This window comes from Dendrobium catenatum, unplaced genomic scaffold (genome assembly GCF_001605985.2).
Source record: "Dendrobium catenatum unplaced genomic scaffold, ASM160598v2 fragScaff_scaffold_1022, whole genome shotgun sequence".
In the NCBI taxonomy this organism is placed as follows: Eukaryota; Viridiplantae; Streptophyta; class Magnoliopsida; order Asparagales; family Orchidaceae; genus Dendrobium; species Dendrobium catenatum.
In genome coordinates this window covers 2,461,280-2,488,183 of record NW_021319484.1, presented here as the reverse complement: position 1 = coordinate 2,488,183, position 26,904 = coordinate 2,461,280, and the positions used below count along the sequence as shown (strand labels likewise).

Sequence of the window (26,904 nt, the reverse complement as noted above, 5' to 3'; positions counted from 1 at the left end):
TAACAATGAAGTTGGTAAGAGATGACTGCCAGACAATGATGATTGGACTATAAAGGTCAGCTGTCGAAAGTTGGGTGACTGTGATTAGATAATGATGGTTGTTGATAGTGAAGTCAACATTAAACTTTGGGGTGGAGCTCTTGAGTTCTTTAGATATACATGCACCCTCTTTAATTTTGAGTCAAGGTTAAAATTAGACAACTAAAATCAAGTGATGGTGGTTATTGGTGGTGAAGTTGGTATTGAACTTTGAGTGAGGCTTTTGAGTTCTTTAGATCTACAAGCTTTTCATCTATGATGGGTCAAAAAAAAAAGTCAATTGTACTGGTTGTGCTCATTCTGTTCTTTCTAATATTTTATGGAAAGATAAACATCTAGTGGAGTAGATAAAGGGTAGATGCAAGAGCTTCTAAGTATTAGTAGATTGATGCACCTTTTTGTAATCCAATTTAATTATTTTAAATGTATATAGGATTGTTAAGTTGAATTAATATATAATTTTTGATGGAATAAAATATGTTAGGCTATTTAGTATTTAAATTTTAATAGCTCTGATTGTCTCTCTTGGTAGCATAGTTTTTTTAATTATAGGTTTAAAATTTCAATCATTTCATTAGATCCTAAGACGTCACAATTTGTGACGATGGCACACATCGACCTTATAGGCGATGGTGTTCATCAATGTTATAGATGGTCATTGTTTGTCAGTAAGCATTAGTGTTTTATGTTGACAATGTGCATAAGTTTTATAAGTGATGGTGTGTCGATATTTTATTAACTATGAAGTTAGTAGGAGATGATAGTCATGCGATGGTGATTGGACTATGAAGGTCGGTTGTTGAAAGTTGGCAATTATAATTAGATAGTGATGGCTATTGGTGGTGAAGTCAGCATCAAACTTTGGGGTGTAGCTCTTAAGTTCTTTAGATATACCTAACCCCTCTTTCATTTTGAGTGAAGTTCAAAGTTAAGCAACTATAATCAAGCGATGATGGATGAGCTTTGATGGTTGGTGGTGTTGAACTCGACATTGAACTTTTGAGTTCTTTAGATATATAAGCTCTCTCTCAAATTTCAAGTCAAGGTTAATCCTCCCAAATGAAAAGAATAAATGATAGAAGTTTATTTATATTTTCCTTAAGTGATATTTTGACAATTTTAACCCAAATTCCCAAAAGACCCTATCGATGACTTGTATTATATCCTTTGATTATAAATAATTCTTTCAATAATTAAATGCCTCAATGAAGCTAGAATTCATTGATCTTAAGCTCATTAGATTTCTGACATTTAGTTGTTAAATGCTTGATTTGAGCTTGTTTATATCATATCAAATCACTTTGGTGTCATTGGTTTTTGTTATTAAAACTTTTAGTTTTATTATAAATTTGCTAAAATTGAAATTCAAAGGGTCCTCAATTTAATTGCAAAAGTTTTCTTCTCATATACTACATTGAGAATTATAATTGAGCAAATGAAGTTTTTTATTTCGAATTAAATATAAGTAATTGTAATATTATAATATACATTAGATTTAAAAGTATTTTGATAATTTTTTTAATTAGAATGAACTTTAAATATATTAAATTTATTTCAAAATTAATATAATATAAAATTTAAAATTTTATTAATATATTATACATTTATCAAAATATATTTAATTTATTTAAAACAGAATTTCCTAAAATAAAATTTTCCAAATTAAGTACATGTAATTCCAAACCTACGATTCCGTTAGACCTCGTAATTATGAGGAGACAATAATAGAAGCAGCAACCATGATCTAAATATTGATTCTCATCGCCGTATAAGAAGAAACTTGCAGACTTATCTGAAGGACGGTCGGAAGTTCGCGGACTCGACGGGACAATCCGAACACCGATGCCCTAATTCTCTGTCTGAAACGGAAAGAGCAGATCGGAGAGTCGAATGGTTTACCTTCTCTAAGATCTGCTTCTGACGGAAAAATTGCCATGGCGGAGGGAAGGAGGAGGCGCTCCTCCTTCGAAGAACGCCCGCCTAGTCCCGTTAAGCATCCATCCACCTCCTCGTCTGGCAACGACAACCCACCGGCCCTCGACGGCTCCTTTCTTCTACAGCTTCTTCAGAAGAAGCCACATGCAACTTCATCCTCTTCCTCAAATCCTGTTCTTCCCCACGAAGCTCTACGCCCTTACCAGGACCCTGCCGTAGCTGCGATCGGCCGTGGCTTTCCCTTTCTTCCTCATAGCTTACTGTCTCATCCCCAGCCTTCCTGGGAACCCCAAAGCTTATTTTCTTCTCTTGATGCCGGGAACCGCAACCTCGCGGGAGGGCAGCAGTTCTTCCCAACGGACGACAGGACGTTAGGGTTTTTGCCGAGTGGTGTCATTCCTCCCAATTCCGCTCCATTGAACAGTAATCTACGTCGGATTTCTTCGAGCTCGCCTCATGACGGGTTTTTGGCGTCTAATCGGACGAGGAACTTAAGCGGGAAGGTTTCTGGTTATCGGGGCCAACAGGAGAGAGTTTCTATTAGACCTCCTCCTGGATTTGGGAAAGTCGGATCTGATGGTTTGGCTGAATTTAATAATCAAGTGGAATGTGGTGCCCGTAGTCAAATTGGTTATACTGGGTCTAACCAGCAGTGGAGGCCGCATAGTCGTCCTGAGTGGAGACCCGCTTACAATGAGGAAGGAAGGAGTGCAACAGCATTTAAAATGTCGCAGAGATTGAATTCTCAAAATGATAGTGTTGAGAAACGGGATGTGAAACGAAGGGGCGGGAGGATCTTAGATAATGATGCACGGTGTAGAGGATTGCCAAATGGATTTACTGTTAATGGAGAAAAGCATTCTCAATCTGGTTATTCAGGTCTTCCTATTCTGAACAACTGTGATTCCATAGGAGAGAAACATAGTGAAGAATCTGATAAAGATTTGATGGATAATGAAATTGATGAAAAAAGCATTGAGATTTTGGAAGAATTGGATCATGTTGAAATTGGACAATTTTCTTCTAGAAATGAGGCTTGCAATGAAGAGGATTTGCTGGGCAAACACCTTACAGTTTCTCTTAGTGAAAATTTGACTTTAAGGGAAGCAAAAGGCATAAAAAATTCACGGTATAAGGTACCCAAATTTTCATCTACCTTTTCTTTACCTTACACTCATTGGTACGATCATTTACATGGTTAATTGACACAGTTGTTTGGATTGTTGACATTTTTGTTTTTTAGTTATTATTATTATTATTTTTATTATTTTGCATAGGTATTTTTGGGTTTCATGCTATTGTAACAATAAATGTAAGCGTTTGTTTTATTGACATGGTTGCAACTTTCTAAATGCCAATTTAACCCGAAATAGTTGTCCTGCATCTTGATAGTTGCTATCTTGACGGCTAAAAGAAATAAAAAAATAGAAACAAAATGGAGAATCACCATTTACCATTCTAAAGGTTTGATGGAAAGTTCATGTCTCTTTTGCTAACATAAAGATTGGGCTTTCCTTGTCTATTCATTCCCCAACAGACCTCCCCCGGCACTGAATCGAAACTGGGGGGAATTCCAACTTCAAGCTTCAACATATGAGATTTGCGGATGCCCTTTATCTGGAAGATTGAAGGGATGCCATCTTATAAACTTTATTACTCGATCTTATACAGAAATTGATAAACTACATTGACTTTGAGATAACATGTTCATGTCAATAATATGTTGCAATCTCAAACCGTAGTGAATCAAGAAGCCCATTTATCCATTTCTTCTTAGTAAGCAAATAATTTCTCTACATCATCACTCCTCTTGAAGAAAAAGACGTTTCTCTATCCCCTCTCTCAACGTCAGCAACATTGTTTCCCTTTTCATCACTTTTTGGTGTTAATTTTATAAATCCTTTCCATTCATTCTTATTTAGCATTAAATATGGTGTTAATTATTTTTGTGAAAAGCTTTTTACATATATTGTAACCATGTTACATCTTGTCTAGCACAATCCTTTGTTATACTTTCACACTGATGTCCAGCTGATTTGTTTGTGCATCTTGTACCTTATGTTGTAAATGCTTAAACACTAACATACATTTTGCAAAAGATAATCTTCAAGAAATGATGACTTTTACAGCTCTAATATAGTTTTTTAAGGTTTTACTGCATATATCTCTAAGGGTGCCAATTGATGTTATGATTGCATTTCAGTTTCAGCCCGAAAATAACCGGACATGAATATGGACAACTTGAACCCTACTTGTTTAATAGGCATGCCAAAAATCTCAACTCAAACCTACTCAATCAAACCCAAACCAAACAGACATGACATTAACAATATTTAAACTGTGATAGACTAATGTCAACTCGACCAAAAATGTTAGCAATTATCCAATTTAGTCATGAAACTCGAGAAAACTAATAAAAAAATATAATTTGATATGATAATATCATTAAAAAAGAATCAAATAGTAAAATTATTATTTTTTATTTGACTCGAACTCAACTTTTTTTTTCCTCCAAGTTACTTATTTTGACACAAATCCAAGCCGAATATTACACGGTTTCTCAAATTCGGATTTTTCATTTATGGACCAATATTGAGGTTACTATATGCATCTTTACATTTCCTTCGTTCTCACCTTGGTTATGTATGCCTTCTTTATTGCTTTAACACTCATATCCATATGTGTTATTTATTTACTCGATTTATTTGGAAAGTAATAATAGAAATATTTCTATGGAGATTGGAGGGCTTTGATTCTACCGTGGGATATATAAATTAATATGCAGCCTTACAATCCCCGTGATAACCTTTTAGATGGTTGGATTTCAACAATTGCAAGGGAGATCCTAAGCTTGAATTTGTAAGCTTTGGATGTTTTAGTGGCGTACCCTCTTTGTTATTTTTTTTTTAAGGCATAATATTATACTCTTAAAATGATATGAGTATGACTAGGGTAATTACAATGAATTGCCAGCAAAAAAAATGCAAAGATAACATGATAACTAGATATGAAACATCCAATGGATCATGAAAGCTACAAAACAAAAACTCATTCGGATCATCTTACTTGAGGCTTTGTGAATATACAATGGAGTGGCGATAGATTTTATTTTTTGATTCTTGTTCTGTATGGTAAGTAAAATTTGAAACCCTCTATAAACTAGAGTATCCATACTCTGAATACTCATCCTCATTCATAAGGTTGCTAAGAATCATGATCACACCTGACATGCCTATGAATCTACCTTAGTCAAAATCTTACATATGCTTATATTTTATGTTTCCTCTCCAATTTTATAGTTTCATCTTTTTCAATTGTTGAACTTTTAAAGAAAACAGTTTTGTTAGAATGTTACTTTATCATTTATTGATTGATAATAAAAATATCTATAAGATCCTTTCCAAGTTTTTTTTTCCTTATTTAAGTAGTTACATCTTTTACTATTGCGCTCGGATTAAGTTCAAATTGCTAAGAATGATCCGACATAAAAATATGCTATCTTGGCAAAATAATTCATAACATGTATTTTTTGGTAAAATGACAAAAGGAGGAATTACTTGTCACAAATATTTTTTTGGGGGTTTATAAATGTTAAAGTTTGTACTAACCGCCCCCCTCAATGTATGAAAGATAAAATTTAGGAGTCTTTGTAAAAGAAAAAAATCATAGTCCAAATTAATGAAATTTCACATATTAATATTGATGAAAGTGATATTTTTGATATGATGCTGGATATGGGTTTTGATTTGATATGATGTTGGATGAATAATAGTTTGGCATTCATATTTAACCGCATTTTTATTCATTATTTTAATTTTTTTTTGCATTATGTTTAAAATAGCATGCGGTGCGCTGTGTGCTAAGCTTTATGGCTTCACAGGGACCTTAGCACTATAGCGTATTATTTTCCATTAACAAGTTTTTGAAGGTCAAATTTGAACATTTGGCTATAGCTTTTGCGCCTAATAGTTAAATTATTATAATAAAATGATAAAATGATAAAAATATGAGAAATTAGAAAAAAAAGTAATAAAGAATTACTTAATATCAGAAAATAGAATATAAATTTCTATTATTTTAACAACTTTATATTTAAAATCTTGAATGCTAATATATTTTAATTATATTTCATATTAATATTTATTAAACGAGTTGGCTTGAGAGCTAATGAGTCGAGTCAGGTCTAGCTCAAGCTTGATTTGTTAGCTCATTTAGCTCAGCTGATGAGCCATTTATCGACTCGTGCCCAAGCCAGCTCGCTAGTCGGCTTGACTCACTTACACTGCTAATATGGACAATAAGAAAAAGTCTGGTATGGTTTTCTTATGAAGAAAGTTTTATGATGACATAACATGGGTCAATGAGCACAACAAAATAGTCACCGATCAAATATATGTCAAACATGAATTTACAAATTATGTCATAAGTAGGGTCGGCTTAAAGAGGATTTACTGACAATCAAAAAAGAAGGGATGAACTTCAACGAAACAAGGAGGCATTGAGGTAGGAAGTGGTGATGTGAGTCTAACTAGGAAATCAACTATAGCCTTAGGTACAATCAGTGTGGTAGGGGTGAGGATAGGGAATGCCTGCATATGCTACCCACCCAGAGAGGATGAGGACATGAGTGGTAAATATTTGGAATGAGGAAATAAGAAATTAACCTCGAGGAAACAACGTCTATTTACAAATGAGAGAGAAGTTATGGCTGAAGTCTTACTTGTCTGAGAGATTCATACATAAAAAAATCAAGGCAAAGGCAGAGGTAGAGGCACAACCCTACGCATAGGAACGAGGTGAGGCCAACGCGGGCAACTTTCGAATGCAACGTTTTACACTTAGCTGAAGAGAGTCAACTTGCCAAGAAAGCCCTGTTTGAGGCAAGCGCCTCATTCACATGAGCACAAGGCACGATCTTTTGCATAATGATGGGACAAAATAGGGAGTTGCACCTTGATGAGAGCCGGGACCTCCTAGCCCAGAACAATGATACCATCTCATTTACAAATTTTTATTGTGCAAGCGAGAAGAAGAAGAAATAAATGTTACCTTGGTGTCATGTGGTTTTTGAAATGAACTATATTGTTTTTATATTTCTTGTAGTAATCATCATGTTGGTGTGAGGTAATCTTATTCATTGTGATTCTTCGGGCTTTTTTTTAGTGTAGGTTTTCATGGGATTTGGGAAGTGGATGGTTAGTGATCTTTTAGTTTCTATCAAGATTGTGGATTTTGTATATTTTTAATGGATCAATTCATCTTTCCTCTTCCATGGACATATACTTAGTTGAAGTTGAATCATGTAAATCTTGATACCTTTAGTGTTGTATTTTCTCTCTCTTATGTATTCATCTTTGGGACAAGTCATTCTTAATCTTGGTGATGCTTCCGCATAAAGTTAGTTAATACTCTCTTATGCAAGATTAAGCGAAATAAATCATACAAATAGATATTTAAGCTAAGAGACCATCAAAGACAACAACATATACTTTATAAACATTAAGAACAATAAGAAAATTTGAACTATTAGATCATGTGATAGTAAGAAACTAACAAACAAAGGCTAAACAATAACAAAGACGAATTAGTTTAGACTAGCTTATAGGGTTGACACAAGTCCAACATTTAATTAAGGGACTAGTCACTAGAGTTTATGTTTGCTCAATTTAAGTAGAACTTGATGGATTAATCAACACATATAAGATGATGCTACTATAGATGAAATGAGAAGACCAATATTTAGTTAGATGAAGACAAGGGGAGGGTTTGATAGTTAGCTCATGAATGGGAGGAATGTAGTCCTTGATGAAGTGACTTTGGCTTGCCCTTGAAACTCTTGCTCTTTGTTGAATCAATGTCCTTATTGCATTAGTAGAAGCTAAGTTTCTTTGGAGAGGTAGAGAGAAGAAAGTTTCAGCTATATGAGGATTTGAAAGTGAAGAGCTCACGTTTTTGGGGTTTGGAGAGGTGAACTAGGCTGGTTGCATGGGGAGGAGGAGAGGAGAGATGATTTGACTGATTTGAATGACTTGGAAAGGGAGAATTTAGCTTGGGAAGTGAAGAGGTGAGACTGGCTACTTGGGGAAGAGAAAAAGCTGATTTTGTTTGCTTGGGAAGTGAATTAGTTGGCTTAGGAAAGGGAAAAGTCAACTTAGGAGGTGAAGAGGTGGGGCTGGTTGTTTGGGGAAGAGAGAGGGATGATGTGGCTTGCTTGGGAAGGGAAGTAGTTGCCTTGGGAAAGGAAAAAGTTAGCTTGGGAGGTAAAAATGTTGGGCTGGTTGCTTGGGAAGAGAGAGGGTTGATGAGACTTACTTGGGAAGGGAAAAAGTAAGTGGTTGTAGATCTCCAAAGGTCACAATTAATTGAGATAAATGCTCAATTAATGTGAATTAATTATAGAATTTGGGAGGCCCAAGGGTTAGGGGTGTTAGAGAGAAGGTGGAGGTCGATGAGAGAAAGGGAGGGAGGTGGTTGTTGGTTGAGAGCAGCATTTTGCTATAGCTAAGGGGCTGTTTGGGTGGCTAGGGAAGGAGAAAAAAAAAGTTAGAGAGGAAAGATGATACCAACCAAGAGCTCACACGTTGTTGGTATTTGTTTATTTTTCTCCAAAGGATTTCACACACAAACTCAACTCACCAAGAGAAGAGAAAGCATGCAACAAAAAATTTATATCAAAATATTCATCATCCATACAAAATAACAATGGGCCATATATATAGGCACCAAAAGCATGAAAGGTCAAAAGACAAGAAGGCCCTTGACCAAACAACACAAAAGCTTCCTCAAGTGAGTTAAAACTCTAATAAAATAAATAACACCACATGAATTTCCTACAACACATGAAAACTAAAAATATAAAGACTCAATCAAGGCCGTAGATCTCTGGCCTCTATGATGATAAACCCTCCAAGCTCTGATATTGATGAGGACATCCGCAGGAGATTTCGTCACACTTACCATCGGAGGAATCGTACATCTACGGCTACGATTCATAGTCTCTATTTATGATGTTTTATTTTATTTCTGTTATTTATATTTAAATAAGAAGATTTGTTATAAAAATTGGTTTATTCTTAAAAATTTCGATAATTGGGAGAGATATAAAGAGGCTCGTAAGGAATCTAAGAAAGCAATATGCGATGCAAAGACATTAACTTTTAGTGATTTATATAATAGATTAGATACTAAGGAGGGAGAAATATATATGTATAAATTAGCCAAACAAAGAGATATGAGTAGTAAGGTTTTAGTTCAAGTGAAGTGTATTAAGGATGAAGATCAAAAAATACTTTTCTTAGAAGATGATATTCAACAAAGGTGGATGAGATATTTTACTAAACTTTTTAATGAAAATTATGAAAATAAGATTGACTATAGTGACCTTAGCACCCTAAATGAAAATAAAGACTTTGAATATTTTGGAGATCTCTTCCTTGGTGTACAATTGAGTCATCCATTTGGTCAACATTTTTGGTGGAATTTGCTTCAGACATTGTGGTGGCAAAGGGTAGCTATGAAGGCTATATCAAGCAGAGCAACAATGAAGTCTGCGTTGGTTATATAGATAGGATAATAATAATAAGGGAAGGCCAACAATGAATGCACGACAATAGAAAGAACTCAAAATTTTGGTAAAGACAATGAAGACTCATATGCCAGGTTAAATTTAGAGAATTGGAGAGGGAAAATGCTTCATTTTGTTACACAGAGTTATTCCTACTTGTATATGAATCATGCATAATTGCCCTAATATAATCTTTCCTAAATCATCCAAATATAGAGTGAGATCAGCAGGATCTAGGTGAGCCTCCCACGAATTTCCTTCTTGGCCGTAGGATCAAGTGTCAAGGGACGATTGAGATTTAACACATTAGCCTAATGTAAAATATTTGGGGTTGGCTTTAAGAATCCTACCCCTTTATTTATTACTTTTGAGTGCTATATGAATAGTTTCTACTTTTTCATTCATTTTTTGGCTTTACTTCTAGCCCCTTGACATTTGATCTTCTCCTTTTCCTGCCAATTCTGCTCACAGAGATTTTTCTAATTACCTTATTGGTGGATCTTTAGCCGGGCCAATGTTATCTTCCATATTGTCTTCATTGTGCTCTATTCCCACTATCTTTCTTGCCCCATCGTTTCTAGGTTTTCCAGCATTAATCATATAGCACATGAATATTGGTCATTAATAAGAGTACATGTTTTAGATATCTTGGATCTATTGTTCAGAATGATTGTGAAATAGATGGGGATATTATCAGCAGAATTTAAGTTGGATGGTTGAAGTGGAGGAATGCATCGGGCTTGTTATGTGATAGAAATGTACACCTCAAACTTAAGGGAAAATTCTATAAGATGGTAGTGAGGCCTACAATGCTTTCTGGTGCTAAATGTTGGCCATTAAAAGAGAAGCATAATACTAAGTTAAGTGTGGCAGAGATAAGGATGCTCAGGTGGATGAGTGGCTTTACCCTTAGAGATAGGATAAGAAATGAGCATATACGTGAAAAGTTTGGAGTAGCTCCAGATTCATGTAGCCGACCCCACGTAGTGGGATAAAGGCTTGATGTTGTTGTTGTATTTATATTTCAGTTTTTTCATTTGTACCCCTATGAGGGATTTGTTATATGTTGTAGCCCGAGGGCATATGTGTCTTTAATGTTTTTGCTTTTGGAGGCCTATATATTAAGGCCTAGTCATTGTATTATTTTCTAATGATGCTTATGAATGAAATTTCCACTTTTGTACTTGATCTCTAAGTGAGTTCTTGAGAGGAGAGACCCTTGGTGGGTGAGAGCAATACCCGTCAACCTTCGATGGATTCCAAGGTTCGCGGTTCCATTCTTTTCTTTTCTAATTTTTTTTTTTTACTTTCATCTCCCCTCCCAGCCCCTACCCGCCGACCTCCCAAAACCCCCATTCCCTTTCCTCCCAAAATCAAACCCCACCCAAACCGTCTCTCCTTGTGCCGCCGACCTTATCCTCACCCGGCCACCACTGAACCCCTAGCCAGCCCTCACTGCCGGCCTGCCCTAAGCCCCACGAACCGCCGGCCATCAATCCACTACCCAAGGATTTTGAATTTCAAATTTCAAAATCACCCTTAATTACTTTTCTAAAATTATTCCCCTATTAATTTGGAAAAGTTGTTTCATTTAGATTCAAATTCAAATTTGAATTATAAAGTTTTCCATATTAATAATGTACATTAGGAAACCTCCTAAAACCCAATAAAATCTAAAATCAATTTTAGATTTAATGGCAATCCTCAATTAAATCCCTCCCGAGCTCACACATTAAATGAAAACACCTCAAACTTCATCCTATGTGGCCGACCTCCTCTCTAGCTTCTTTTTCTCTCCAATTTTCCACCTAGACCCTCATTAAATCCCCATTAAACCTCCCTTGGCTGCCGCCCCAATCAAGCCACCATTTGGAATTTAATTTGAATTTCAAATTAAAGTTTCCCTCCCTCTAAATCTGAGAATTAATTTCAGATTTTAATCTAGCCCTCCCTAATTCACCCTCTCGTAAACGTACCTTCTTCCCCTTCCTCTCTCACGGCCCACCCTCTCTCTCCCAAACCGCCACCCCTCCTCTCCTTACCACCTCAATTCTCCTCATCCCCACTCAAGGCAAGCATGAATGGCCGATTTGGAGATTGATTACGGGTTCGTAGAAGAGTCTCACGGACGGACTGATATCCTATGATCTTCTTTCCTCGACTTCACTCCGGACCACGTAGAAGAGTCTCGGTGGAAGAATACGAGGACCACATTTTGTATCAATTGACGCTTTCAATTGAAGAGCACATCCTTCCGGGTCATTGGTACGTTGTCAACCATCTATCTACTTCTCCGAATTTGACTACCGCTCCAACGACTACTACCCGAGGCTTCTTCCTTCTTATGGTGGCATCGCTTGGTGTATTGGCTTTGCTTCTCCGTCAAACCTTACCACTTTAAAGAGAGAGATTCATGGAACTCAAGGTGAAAACATTGCTTTGTTAATCGGTGGATTATGTTGAACTACTCATTTCATTACTTTATTTTGGTTGTTGTTTTAAAGGATTCTTTAACTTCAGTTTGTGATTGATTGCCTACGCATAGCTTTCTTCTTAAGATCCTCTTTGAATCTACTTGGGTGAAACATTTAAGTTAAAATTTATCGTTACTTAATCAATCACTTATCAATACTCGCAATCAATTCCTAGTTTCACATCAGATATCCCCATCATTCTCCCGGGGTGGGAGAAAACTAGACCCTGTCGAGTTTGCTGTAAGTGAACTGTTGTATCGCTCCAACAAATCCGGGTCGATCCTCTGCAACTCCTCACGCTCAAGCCTTGTATCTTCGATCTTCGGCTTATCCTTCTACCTAACCAAATATCTTCTTCTTCCTCCATCCTTAGTAGAAATAGTTTCATCGCTCAAAATGATATCAATTTTATCCGTTTGGGGTGTATTGGGTAATTTGGATAGTGGAGTTAGGCTAGGGTGCTCACTGGGTGGGTTCACACAAGGCTCAACAAATGGATTGGGTGAGTTAAAATCAGGTCCCTCATATACTACTAGATCCTCTATATTAAAGGAGGGACTTATGCTAAAATCTAAAGGAAGATCCACCACATAAGCATTGTTATTAATTTTCTTCACCACTCTAAAAGGTCGATCACTCTTAGCATATAGTTTGCTAATAGCCCCTTTCGGGAACCGTTCCGGATGAATCTGAATCATCAAACAATCACCTACTTCAAAAGTTATGAATCACTTCTTAATGTCAACCTGATGTTTGTATGTTGCATTGCTTTGATTTATCCTAGTTAAAATTTTTGTATGCAAATGGGATGCAAATGATGATACAGACTCACTAACTCTAAACCTAGGGCTCATGGGAATCAAATCTATAGGCTGCCTAGGTTTGAAACCAAAGATTATCTCAGCTGGACTCAGACCCATAGTACGATTCACGAAATTGTTATAGACAAACTCAGCTATAGACAACTTAGAATCCCAATCTTTTACATGTTCACCAAATAAGAGTTTGAGAAGATTTCCCAAGCTCTTATTAACTGCCTCTGTCTAACCATCTGTCTGTTGGTGAAAAGCAGTAGAGAACTGAAGTTTTATGTCCATTTTTAACCATAAGGTTTTCTAGAAATAACTTGTGAATTTGACATCCCTATTAGACGCGATGGTTTTGGGTAACTCATGTAGTATAACCACTTCATTGAAATAAAGCTTGACAACAACTGAGACCTCAAAAGTCCTAGATCAGGGTAAAAAGTGAACCATCTTGGAGAATTTGTCTAGTAAGACACAAATGACATCTTTCATATGAATAATCTTTCGCAGGCTTAAGAAAAAATCCATACTAACATCCTGCCAAGGACAATTAGGGACGAGTAGAGGTGTATACAGGCCAATGTTTTGCTTCCTTTGTTTGGCCAATTGGCAGGTGTGACACCTACTGACCAATCTAGCAACATCTCTCTTTAGGCTAGGCCAGAAGAAACGATACTCTACAGCCTTTAAGGTCTTATCATGGCCAAAATGGCCAACAAGTCTCCCCGGCATGAAGCTCCCAAACCAGAAATTCCCTAAGGGAGGTGTACGGGGTGCAAAGCTTGTAGGATCTAAATAGATACCCATCATCAATGAGATATTCATTAACAGTGCGCTCAGAACCTGAGGAGAGGATGGAGTAATAATATATATTTAAAATACTGATAAAAATTGAATCAATATAATATTAAAAATAATTTAAAAATAATAAATAATTTAACTAGAATTTGTACTTAAAATAATTAATATTAGGATGTCGAGAGTCGAGCGTCTATGCCGTGTATTAGGCATCGAGAGGAGACGACAATGTTGTATGATCGATGTTATGTAATGCCGGGCGTCAATGTCAAGAGGGCGTTGGTCGTCGATGTTAAGAAGACGTCAGACAATGATGAGCCGTCAAGTTATGGGTGTAAAATTTATTGCACACCTCTTTGAGGTGAAGTGTTGGTTCATCATAGGAGACAACAACTTCTCCTGGAATTAGATAGTCCCTTTTTTACTGCACTCGAAGGAATGATATATTCAACTTGCAATCATAAGATTGAAAATTAGATGATGAATTTTTTTCAATCACTAAAAGTTGTCGATTACAATTCCTCATAATCCCAGGCTAGTAATAAGGCTGGAAATCCTCCCAAAATAGCTGAACTGCGGCCTCAATGTCAACAATTGCACCCACCCATTAGTCGCACAAAAATCCATCCAAAAGCAATAAAACTTCCAAGCCAACAACTCGATGTGAGCTCTCGCATGTTGCTACAAACTCCTTACTACAAAATAGCTTGGGCGCATCTTAGGATATGGGATTTAAATCTGCATGTCTTATCAACAAGCCTACTCAATGCGTGAATGAAACTTACACTCCCCCCCCCCCCCCCCCCCCCCCCCCAAACACCCCCCCCCCCCCCCCCCCCATATCCTAAGATGCGCCCAAGCTATTTTGTAGTAAGGAATTTGCAATGGAAACCGTCATGCGACTTAAAATTGAATTCATCATATGTTGTTGAAACTTTAAGTGATTTATATGAAATTCACTTTGATCAAGAAAGTCTGCAAGTTAATTAGCTGGTCTTGAAACCCCAAGTTGATTGATTGTCAATTCCAAAATCAATAATTAGATGCGAAGATACAACAACATTATATGGTCCCTCTGGTTATATTGCCCTGCATTATTACTTATATTACCCTACCTTATAGTTGTTATATGTATTATATGGGGTATTGAAATACAACAACATCACATTGTTTGATGCTGTTTTCTCTACACTAATGTGTTGGACCGGTTCTTCTTTGACAATTGCTGCTTTACTTCTTGCTGACATTTTTGGTTTATGGATTTCATCATGCTTATACTATTCTTGTTTGGCTCTAGAGATGTTTCTCATGGTGTTGAACTTAGCTTTTTTTTACTTGAGGGCCTCACTACTTTGAAATTTATTTTTGGAGGCAATGAAGATCACCAACATCAACACCTGATTCAACCAAGCAACGGGATTTTGTTTTGGTAGTTTTCCTTTATCATGATTAGTGCTTCTTGTGCCTCAACTGATACTTGTTTTTAGCTTCTCGTGCTGGATGAACTATTATGCATTTCCTCAGACGGAGTCCACATTCTCCTGCTTTATGTTTTTTTTATTTTGTTTTTAATACTTTCCTTATACTTTTTAACTCTTAAATCATAGTTTCTTTTTTCTTTTAGGTTGGCAAAATTTTTGAATGATAGTGTCATAATATTTGCTTTTTTTGTGACTAGTTTGCCACTGTGTAGTCAATTCTAATCAAGTTTATATTTTAATGAAATTTGCTGGATGTGACCCTCAAAGTTTCTGACAAAAAAGCAATTATGAGGTGAAATCATGAGGCCACTGTTAATTTTTCATATTGATTTTTGAGGATTTTCATATTCCTTTCAAGCTTTCATTAAAAAGTGACTTCTGCTCAGTTCATTCCGCTTTAATCTCTTTCCAATGTTTTCACCCAAACTGTTGGTGGTGCTTGCGCTTGTTGTAGTTAAATTAAAGATGCAGCAATATCTCTTGTGTTTGTTCTAACAAGGATCCCAACTATTTGGTCTATATTTATCTCTTCGCGTCTATAGGCATTTATCATGAGAATTGGTATGTAAGTTTTAGTTTTTGTATGTTATTTTGGTGTTTTACATTTTACAAAAGGCGTAGTTTGGATAAATTGATGTGCCATTGAAAGCATGGAAAATTAATTCACCTTCATGTTTACGATGTAGTATTCATTTGGATGCTGATCTCACTTAAATTTATCCTGTAGAAATTTGAAGATATTTAATACATGTTGAAGTTTAGATTTATTTTTGAGGATCTATTATGTAAATCTTGATAGGTCTAATATATTTTTGTCCGGCTTTTAAACATGGACTCTTTAGTTTCACTTCTAGTATCTACATTTTCATTGCTAACGCAACACTTAGCATTCTAATTGAATTTTGGTGCTCAACATTGACTTACAAAAGGAAAAATCTTATTAGATATCTTTCTACTCGGAATTTCCTGGATGATGTTTTATTCATGAGTTCATTTTGATTTGTTTAGCAGGATGTCAGGAAGGATTTCTTTAGAGGTCATAAAGTATCAAGCCAACGAGCCAGGATCCGGAGAAGAGAATTACGGAGCCCTCATGGCTTGGACAGTTTTGGACCTTGCTTTTTTTCTATTTTTAAGTCTCTCGTACCATCAGAGGATGAAATAGTTAAGCAAGAACAACTGCTACTCTCGCTGAAGAAATTGGTGAAAAAGGAATGGCCTGATGCTGAACTCCATCTCTATGGTTCATGTGCTAATTCATTTGGGGTTTCAAATAGTGACATTGATGTTTGTCTCGCAATAAATGATTATGAGATAAGCAAGCTTGATATTCTGTTGAAGTTGGCTGATATTTTAGAGTCCAGTAATCTCCAAAACGTGCAGGTAGGTAAGAATTGCGTTCTTTCATCTTTAATTGCTATAGTATTGCTTGTTTTAGTTTGTGCTGAGAAGCTCATTTCATCTTTGAAGAAGCTTCATCTCGTTTTGATATTTTTTCCAACTTTTTTCTCAATCTCCCCCTTTTTAAATCTCACTCTCTCACACTCACACAAAACTTTCTATCTATCATTGATGAATTTATTTTTTAATTTTCCAGAATTGCTCACCATCCAATTTCTTATTTACGATGTATTATCTTAAAAATTTAAATCATTTTTTCTCACTTGTTCTTTATATTTTGGTATCTTCAACTATTGGTTGTGCTATCTTAAGCTTTGTATGTTGAATTTGTCAATGATATGTTTGTTCATTTCCGCATTGCATTTTGTTGAATTATGGTTTTCCCTAATAATTATCACGCACAGTTTATTTTAACATTGCATTCATTGTGCGGGCTAGAATTTTCCCAAGAAGGAACGTTGGAGAGCTTATTGCAGTTTTTAGTTTATCTATTTATTATTTTATTTTTGGACTAGTAGTTCTAGCAGTCCACTCTGCTATTAAACAAGCCAAAATTGTGAAAACATAGAAATATCTACTATAAAATTTATCTTAATTGATAAGAAATAGAAAGTCTATTCCAACAAGAAAAAGAATTAAAGGGAAAAAAATATTAGGCTGGTCACTTTCAGGTCAAAATCGAATTCACGGGTCAACTCATATCCAGATATTTCGGGTTGGGGGGGTCAGGTCATTAATTGGCACCCCTTTCCATGCCAATAACACATACAAACTTTCATTGCATGCTTAAACCCTTAAGAAGAGATGAAAGGGTTTCAAATTTTAGCACGAGTGCATGATAAATTATAAATGGCAAAATTCACATAAGATAACTAATGTACCATGATCAATCATATTTCCTTTATCATCAACTTAAACTGATTAGTATCCTTTTGAAACTTAGCAGGTTATGTGAATCATATAGCTAGCTAATTTTTTTCGAAATTTAAATTGGATACTCCATAATTGGCATCCAACATGGTATTCCGGTGTTTCTTGGAGTATCCTAGTGTCCTAATATGTTGGACATGAATAAAATATTTATTTAGAAGTTGCTATGATTTGGAGACATCCAGCTTCTTATCTTGCTTTATGTTTAGCATATCACGAACGTTTATTTTATTGCTTCCATGAGGGTTTCATCTAAAATTTAAGATATTTGTTTATTGGCTGTAATGCCTCATCACATGTTGAAATAAATACTTCATTTTTTCTAAGTTGGTTAATTTTATTCACATTTTACATTATGGTGACTTCTTTCCGGACTTTTTAACAGCTTAATCTAATTTCTTACACGATATATTGGATGATAATAGGCACTTACCCGTGCTAGGGTTCCTATTGTAAAGATGATGGATCCTGTAACAGGAATTTCTTGTGATATCTGTGTAAACAATCGTTTAGCTCTTGTCAACACCAAGCTTCTCAAGGATTATGCTCAAATTGATCAGAGATTAAGGCAGCTAGCTTTTATTGTGAAACATTGGGCCAAGTCTCGTCGAGTGAATGAAACATATCAAGGAACCCTTTCTAGCTATGCGTGAGTTACAGTAGATTTATATTACTATTCGTGTGTGTTATTTGTGCATTGGAAACGATTGTTTTCTGTTAATACTAATAAGATAAAAACATTTACAGCTATGTGCTGATGTGCATCCACTTCTTACAAACACGGAAACCAGCTATTCTTCCTTGTTTGCAGGTTTGAGATTCTATCCTAAATATTTTCTTCCTTTGTGTGTTTTAAACATTTACAGCTTTCTATCATTTAGCTCTAATTTAATGCAATTGCTTGTTATTAAACTGCTTATAATCAGAAGGAAATTTTAATTATTTTAGCTTTCAGTGAGGTTTTTATCGATGATTTTACTATGGGCGTACCTGCAGGATATGGAGATAGTGTAAAACTGAATATGCTTAGTTAATTTTTATAAGATTTAGATGTCAGAATTTTTTAAGGATAATTTCCTTCTATGAGGTCTAGAGAGAGCTTTTCAATTTGGCTAAACCTTTTAAAGCCCTTAACCATTTGCTGAACCTAGATTGGATTATGTTGATCCAAACGATCAACTAAAGCTCCATTTGTTTTCATTCTATGATGTATTTTAGAGCTCTATCTTCCAATTTGAGCTTTAGTTGGATTCTTCTGCTAAGATGCTTATTAGAAAGTCAGTCTGCCTTGTTGTTTGCATCATGCGACCACCAGTGGTTGTTTCAGATATATTATGACTGTTGTATAAGCTTTGGCTTGACATGTGCATATAAAGAAGAAATGCGGTCCCACAGCTGTTTAAAGTCCTCATTTTACAGCACAAGTGGCTGAGATTGTCTGATTTAGGGTTGTGAAAAAAATACATATCTTAAAATCTGTATCAAGCCACTAAATAGATTAATTGAGCATAGGTTATGATGGATACTAATATTTCTCAAAACCAATTTGGATTCATGCCGGATAGATCTACTATGGAAGTTACACATTTATTAAGAGGTTTGATGGAAATTATAGAGAGAATAAGGTGGATCTACATATAATATTTATTGATTTAGACAAAACATATGATAAAGTTCTAAGAGAAGTACTCTCGAGAGTGCTAGAAAAAAAAGGAGTTAATAATGCATATATTCAGGTTATTAAGGATATTTATATAGGAGTTGTTACTTGCGTTCAAACACAAAGTGGTTTGACCAAGTGTTTTCTTATTTCAGCTTACTTACATCAAGGATTAGCTTTAAGCTCATATCTTTTTGCTTTAATCATACATATTCTTACTAGACATTTGCAAGAGCATGTGCCCTAGTGTATGCTTTTTACTGATGGTACTCTTCTTGTGATAAGACTAGTGATGGAGTTGAAAGAAAACTTGAATTATGAAGGTCAACCTTAGAGTTCTAAGGTTTTCATTTGAGTAGATCTAAAATTAAATACATGGAGTATAATTTGAGTAATAATAAATCTAATGGAGGGATTGTGACCTTGGGCGATCAAGTCATTAAAAAGATTACATCTTTTAGATATCTCGGGTCTATTGTTCAAAGTGATGTTGAAATGTATGGGTATATTATTAGTAAATTTTAAGTTGGATGATTGAAGTAGAGGAATGCATTAGGCCTGTTGTGTGATAGTTAAGTTCCCCTCAAACTTAATATAAAATTCTATAAGAGGGTGTTGAGACCTACTATGCTTTATTGCGTAGAATATTTGATGCAAGCAAAAATTTGAGAAAAGCCAAAAAATTTTGCAAGCAAAGAACTCTTCCTAGGATAATAAAAGGACACAAAATTCCCAAAAAGATACCTTTTATATCATATAAAGACACTTACAACAAAGGACGCTTACAAACGACACATTAAACATTTTAAAACATAACAATGATGCTTACAAACTTATAACTTGGAAACACCTAAAAATGTCTTTCATCTATTGCTTTGAGAAGAAGGATACAAGTGGCGTCGAACTTGCGGAGAGAAGAAATATATTAGAAGCTGCTACGAAATGAAGGAGAAGTTCGCAAGCTTTCTTAAAAGAAGAGGAAGAGGTGAAACAAGCTCTCAAGCTTTTTCAAAGGAAGAAAAACCCTCAGGTTTTTAGTCTCCGAAAATACCACATAATCTCTCTAAAAAACTCTAAAACAGCCACAAACACCTCCTATATATAGGTAAAGAAAGGGGAGCCAAACAGCCACATAAAACCAATAAAAACAGCACCCAAAGAGCCTTGCATTTATTTCAAAACAGCTCTCAAAAAGCTGTAAAAATTATGGGTAAAAACAGCCACGAGAAAGGAGTAGGCAACATAAAACAATTCCCAAAAATCAGCACATGAAACGGTTAGGAGAAGTCACGGGAACACAGCTAGGGAGGGACCCAAAGAACCAACACAGAAACATGGAAGGAGAAGACACAGGAAGGCAGCCAGGGAGCAAACCGAGCAGGAAAGACAGGAACCGGGAAGGGGAATTCATGGGAAAGTAGCCAGGGGGAAAACTGAAAAGGCAACCAGCACACAGCCTTTATTCACAAGGAAGAAACTAAGGAAACACAAGAAGGGGAAGAGGTAGTTAAGGGAAAACATCCAGGGAGCAAACTGAAAAGGCACAAAGAAGGGTAAATGAATCTAATTAATTACATGAATGAGCTGATTAGATAGTTGCTCATCATTAATGAGCTGACTTAAGTAGAAGCTTACAAAAACTAAATCCCAACTTGTTTTGACCCCCCCTACCTACATCAATTTTCCTCCGGTTGAAAGAACTCATCTCCCGATGAGATTGCTTTAGATTTCTTCCGAGGAGGCAAAGAAGGCGCCTCAAGCTCATGAATTTTTGTCGCATACCTTTTCAAGACCTCTTCTCGCTCTCGCTTGAATTGTTCTTGTAGAAGTTGTTTCTTTTTCATGTACTGCTCCGTACACAAATGCATCTTCAACTGAAGCTTCTATAGTTCATTCTGTAGGGGATCTGTTGAACTTCCTTTCGACGGAATCCACCTGCCATTGGAATAGTGTCTTCAAGATCTTCTGTTTTGCATTCTTCCACGACTGAATCAATCTTTTTGTGATTTTCCATTTTTTAACTCTTAAAAAAAGACACGAAAATAGAGACCTAGGAAGACACAAACCTAGGCTCTGATACCAAATTTATGCAAGCAAAAATTAAGGAAAAGCCCCAAATTTTTGCAAGTAAAAAAGATTAAACTTTTCCAAGAAAAAACTTAAGTTTTTATCCAAAAATCTGCCATCAAAACTCTACTTTTTTAACTATACGATGCAAGCAAAAATTTAGAAAAGCTTAATTTTGAAGTTCTGCTTGTTTTTAAAGTTCGTAAGTTGTTTTTATGGGAAGATACCGAGTGGTACCGAGCATGTACCTAGCATGTATCTAACAGTACCGAGCATATACCTAGAGGTACCGAGCATATACTGAGCAGTACCGAGCATATATTGAGCGGTACTGAGCTTGTATCGAGCGGTACCAAGCATGTACTGATTGATACCGAGCATGTACTGAGCGGTATCGAGCATGTACCTAGCGATACCTCATTTAATAACCGGACACGCATGTCCGATTTTAATTTTAATTTTTTAAAATTGCGACACTCCAATGCCGTGTTGGACACGTGTCCATGCCATGTCCGACGCGTGTTCGTGTCCGACGCGTGTCCGACACTGCATACCCTCCTGAAGAGGAGTGTCGGTGCATCATAGCTTCTCAGATGATCCCATTCAAGGTGTTGTATGGAAGAGATCCACCTCCCTTGGTACATTTTGGGAGTAGCAGTACTCCAGTTTCTTCAATCGAAGAGTACTTGGAGGAGAGGGACAGAGTGTTGGAAGAATTAAAAAGGCATCTGCTGAGGCCCAGCAGATTATGAAGAAACAAGCTGATGGACATCGGAAGGACGTCTAGTACGACGTGGAGGAGAGGGTATTCTTGAAGCTTCGACCATACATGCAGAAGACAGTCGCCAATAGAAGGAATGAGAAGCTTGCTTAAGGTACTTTGAATCTTATGAGGTATTGGAAAAAATTGGAGTGGTAGCATACCGCCTGAAATTACCACCATCGGCGACTATACATCCGGTTTTTCATGTGTCCTAGTTAAGAAGGGCCATTGGAGAGTATACAGCCAACCCTAAATTACCAGTGACACTTACTGAGGATTTAGAGGTGATTCAGGAATCCTTAGAGTTGATGGGGATTCGCCAGAAAGAAGATGAAGTTAAAAAAGTGCTAATCAAGTGGAAAAATCTTCCGGGCTACGATGCCACATGGGAACCCTACGAGAGGGTGAAACATCAATTTTCTAATTTCCACCTTGAGGACAAGGTGGTTCTTTGGGAAGGGGGTATTGTTACGGGACAACCCAAACCGGCCCAAGAGGTGCAGGTTCAGACATATAGGAGGCAGGCTGAGCTGCCTTCTTTAGGGACCATCGCCTAAGCAAAGTGACCCCCCCCCCCCCCTCTTTGGGCGGCAAGTAGAGAGAGAGAGAGAGAGAGGGTGGTTTGGATGAGGAGGCTAATTTGAAGCGTTTTGCATGAGGAGGCTATTTTGAATTTATTTTATATTAGGAGGCTTTTATTAGGAGGTGGGGTATTTAAAAGCATGAAAAGGTAGGGTTAGGGTTGATGTTTTGATTATTGTCTCTCTTGGTGGCTTTGGGCTCTAGATTTATCATCTAGAGATTGGGAGAGAACGATCCTCTCGAATTGAGGATCAATTGTATCTTTGCTTTTTCTTGCCTTTGGTTTATGCCTACAATACAATCTACTGTTTTTTGGTTGTTTTTCATTGGAGATCTTGAAGTTTTCTCGCTGTTTTCATCGATTCTTGTTAGGGTTGCTTGAAAACACAAGTATATCCCGCTAGGGTTACTTGCGAACTCAAGTATTTCCTATCACATTAATGGTCCACTCCAATACTTCTCGGAAGAACATTCAACTAGATGTTAACTTGAGATATAAAATTGTTATATGGGTTTTTTCTCTTTTTATTAGCAGTTGAGCTCTTTTGTGGGTGCATTAGTCTGACATTGAATTTGGCACAATAAATATCTAACTGGCTCTCTTGTAGAGCCCTGCATTGGGTGCCCATACCCACACCCACCCACGTACCCACCCATACCCAATGGGCATGGGTGGGTATGGGTACGCCCATGACCTCGTGGGTGGGTATGGGTGGGTACTCAACATCAGCAGACAAAATAATTTACATTACTAATTACCATATGCATGCAGTATATTACAATAATCCTTACTACGCAGTGCACAACACTGAACCGCATCATGACCACGATAAATTTTGATGTGCCTTGAAAGTTTGCAGTCAGAGAAAATGACAAAAAACTCAAGGCCATTAATCTGTGGCAGAGTGCATTCAAGAAGCGTGAAAAGTGGGTGGGTGTGGGTGGGTATGACATCCCGAAAGTCACCATAGGTGGGCAAAGCCCGCTAGCGTAGAGCGTGGGTACCCAATGGGTATCCAACCAGGACCCCGTGTAGGGCTCTGCTCTCTTGGACTATAGTAAACAAAAGATTAAAATGGCTTTTGCGAGTACAAAAAAGCTTAGCATTCCAGGGCGCCATGACCTCAGTTTATAAGGCAAGATGCTTGGTGCTCTCCTCAGAGGGGCTTACGAAAGACATTGCAGTTTAAGCAATCTGCATTTTGTATGTATAGACTGAAGAGGGTGGTTTTCTGTAGTTGAAGCATATTTGACACCATTTTGACTTTTTGGGCATGTTGAAATCAAGTTGCATTCTTTGAAGCAAATGTTGGATATATGCTTTCAAGATGATTTTCTTATTGCATGCATTTATTTGAATGCTTTCCAGAATTACGTATTGTATGAGTTACTGGCTTACTGCTGTATCATATTTTATTCTTTTTCTATGAATATAAATATTTGATGCTTTCCTTATGAGTTTGCTGTATCACATTTTCCTTATGATGCTTTATAGGCAAAAATCCTGCTGTATCTTTGTCTGATTTTTTTCTTTGTTGTTTAGCTAACATTTGAGGGGTTCATGTGCCAGAGTTGTGTTGACTGTGAAATGATCTGTTTGAGATCCTTTTCATTTCTTTTACTTCCAGTTCTTTGCATTGCATGTTTTACATGAAATCGGTGCGTAAATGCTGGTTATTCTTTCTTCTTTGTCATCATAATCATTACTATATTATGTACTTTCTTCTCCTTATTCACAATCTTAATTAAGGCTACGTACCAGATATGGAATTTTTAAACTTATCTGGATGTCAGGGAATGGAGGCAACTTGTCGGGTAACTGTGAATGAGACTGAATGTGCCTACTTTGATAAAGTTGAAAAACTTAAGAACTTTGGAGCCCGAAACAAAGAAAGCATCACGCAACTACTTTGGGCTTTTTTCCATTATTGGGCATACTGTCATGATTATACAAATGACGTTATATCTGTACGTACTGGAAGAATTATTAGGTATGCTTTCTGTCACTCTCTTCATGTTCCACATTTTGTATTTTTGTGTTTTCTTCTTGTGCTTATCCTTTTTTGTTCCACATCAGTAATGTGTAGGGAATAAATACCAGATTTTGGATTTGCAAGTTCGTTTGTACATTTCTCCCTCTCCCTTGTCAAATGCCATTATTTGCTGTATATTACAAAGCTTTGTAGCCCTTCAGGAGTAATTGCAGTGCTCTGCTAAAAATAGTATAAGTACTTGCTTGTTTACTTTGGGCTTGTCTTGCTGCCTGCGTTTTGGGTTTTATCCTGTCTGATATCGTTGACATTTTGTTTTCCTATTTGCTTGGCTACATGACTACATACCAGGCATAATGTAGATTCTGGAATAATGGTTTCTAGAAAGAGTAAAGATTTGCTTTTCAAGGTCCAAAGAAAAAAAGGAAATCTCTGAGTTCAATTTTACGGAATCCTTTCAGGAAGAATAAACTACTAGATTGATTTCTCATCTAGTATCCACGCAAGTGTGATATTTGGTTTGTACAAAAAATTAAAACTTAAACCAATGTTTCTGCTTAAAAGTGTCCTTGTTCTTTGTTCAAATTATTCCCAGAATAGAGAAATTCCTACTATCAAAAAGTCTTCTAGAGCCCACACTTCTGGCTATACATTTTGAAGTCTCTGCCCCCGGCCCTAACAACCGCATGTCTATCTTTCGCAACATGACCTTTCATGGTTTTATTGGAAGGAAGACGGGTGATCATTTCACGTCTTGAGTCCATATTTCTGTAAAATTTTATAATCTATGTATTTTTTGCACGTGAAACTGATATTCTGTATTTATTCCTCTGTTAGGATTTCCTTCTCTATAAAATTAAAAGGTCTATAATCTCATTGTATAAACGGGAACCTGATATATGCTGGTTTTTCTTGGCATTGTGAACTTCTAAGTTGTGCAGATCATCTGGCAAAAAGCATTGAACATAAATACAGAATGTTGTGTGATAGAAAAGTCCCCTGCAAATTTAAAGGAAAATTATATAAGATGGTGGTGAGACCTACAATACTCTCTGGTGTCAAATGTTGGCCATTAAAATAAAAGCATAATACTAAGTTAAGTGTTGCAGAGATGAGGATGTTCAGGTGGATGAGTGACTTTACCCTTGGAGATAGGATATGAAATGAACATATACGTAAAAAGGTTGGAGTAGCTCCAGTGGAAGATAAGATTAGAGAGAGTCGCCTTAGATGGTTTGGTCACATAAAACGGCGGCCTTCCGATGACCTGGTTAGGAAATTAGAGGTACTAGATTTGACTTATGTTAAGAAAGGTTGAGGTAGATCTAAAAAGACTTGGTCATAAAATATTAGAAATGATGTCTTTATTAGATTTAAACAAGAATTTGACTTTTAACATAACACAATGGAGAAAAAGGATTCATGTAGCCTACCCCACATTGTGGGACAAAGGCTTGATGTTGTTGTTGTTGTATTGATGCTCAAGTACTGTTAATGAAATAGCTCTTTTCACATCTAAGTAGCTTTGTGCTCTCTTTCAGCAAGCAAGAAAAAGATTGGACGAGGCGGATTGGCAATGATCGCCACCTGATATGCATAGAGGATCCTTTTCAAGTCTCACATGATCTCGGCCGTGTGGTTGACAAGTTCAGCATCAAGATTCTGAGGGAAGAATTTGAAAGGGCCGCAGATATACTACAATACAATTCAAATCCCAGTGTCACTCTTTTTGAGCCTTATATACCAGCCTCACCTCCAACTGAGCCTGGTGAGTCACTTTAGCTCCAACTTCAGCTTTTTATCTCTCTATCGATCTATTTTACCGTTTTGGATTCTGAAATTATGGCTAAGTTGTTTTATACGCGGTGTGCAGTTTATTTAGACGAGATGTCTACTTGTCTATTGTATATAACCCATCGGCCTATTTTTTTCTGCTATGATGCTATTTTGGTATTTCCTCATCAAATAATTTGCTTATGTATTTGTGTTTGTTTATGATCTGAATTGCTTTTGTTGTGTTTGTTTATATTTTCTATGGATATTGAAGTGCATGTTCTAACTTGTTAGAGCTTTTTCTTTACCTCCTTTGATTTTGGGATGGCTTTTTTACTGCTTTCTAAAACGGAGTTTTAGTACAAAATTTTTTAATTTTGTACTAAAACTCCGTTTTAGAAAGCAGTAAAAAAGCTGTCCCAAACGAAGCCTAAGTCTTCGTTTGGGACGGTTTTCTAAGCAGTTTTTTAGTACAAAAATGTTTAATTCATGAATCTTTTTTGTACTAAGAAGACGTTTTAAGAAGTAATAAGAAACCTGTGTCAAACGAAACCTTAATTATTATTATATTCTTATGAGCAATAATTTTTACTTCAAATTTTAGTGGTGGTGAAGGCAAGCTGTCATGTGTTCATTTTTG

General features: G+C 36.4%; 1 protein-coding gene across 3 annotated transcripts; it reads left to right on the top strand.

Moving 5' to 3' along the window:
- Positions 1-1,768: 1,768 nt before the first annotated feature.
- On the top strand, positions 1,769-26,552 carry LOC110107688 (UTP:RNA uridylyltransferase 1). Of its 3 annotated transcripts, none has more exons than XM_028697952.1 (6): positions 1,769-3,110; positions 16,106-16,480; positions 17,854-18,077; positions 18,176-18,239; positions 24,295-24,491; positions 25,433-25,489. In XM_028697952.1, exons 1-6 carry the CDS (start codon positions 1,974-1,976, stop codon positions 25,452-25,454), a joined length of 2,019 nt encoding a protein of 672 aa, XP_028553785.1. In that variant the 5' UTR covers positions 1,769-1,973; the 3' UTR covers positions 25,455-25,489. The 3 variants fall into 3 exon arrangements, with proteins under 3 accessions (XP_028553785.1, XP_020693679.1, XP_020693678.1); XM_020838020.2 differs by lacking the exon at positions 25,433-25,489 and adding an exon at positions 26,033-26,552 and having other exon boundaries at positions 1,771-3,110; positions 16,109-16,480; XM_020838019.2 differs by lacking the exon at positions 25,433-25,489 and adding an exon at positions 26,033-26,552 and having other exon boundaries at positions 1,771-3,110.
- The last annotated feature ends 352 nt before the right edge of the window (positions 26,553-26,904 follow it).

Excerpts from the sequence above, each read along its gene's own strand:
- LOC110107688 (XM_020838019.2), top strand. The coding sequence starts at position 1,974 with ATGGCGGAGGGAAGGAGGAGGCGCTCCTCCTTCGAAGAACGCCCGCCT. Across the intron at positions 18,078-18,175 it reads GGAACCCTTTCTAGCTATGC|CTATGTGCTGATGTGCATCC; the intron begins GTGAGTTACAGT and ends AAACATTTACAG. Across the intron at positions 24,492-26,032 it reads CGTACTGGAAGAATTATTAG|CAAGCAAGAAAAAGATTGGA; the intron begins GTATGCTTTCTG and ends GCTCTCTTTCAG.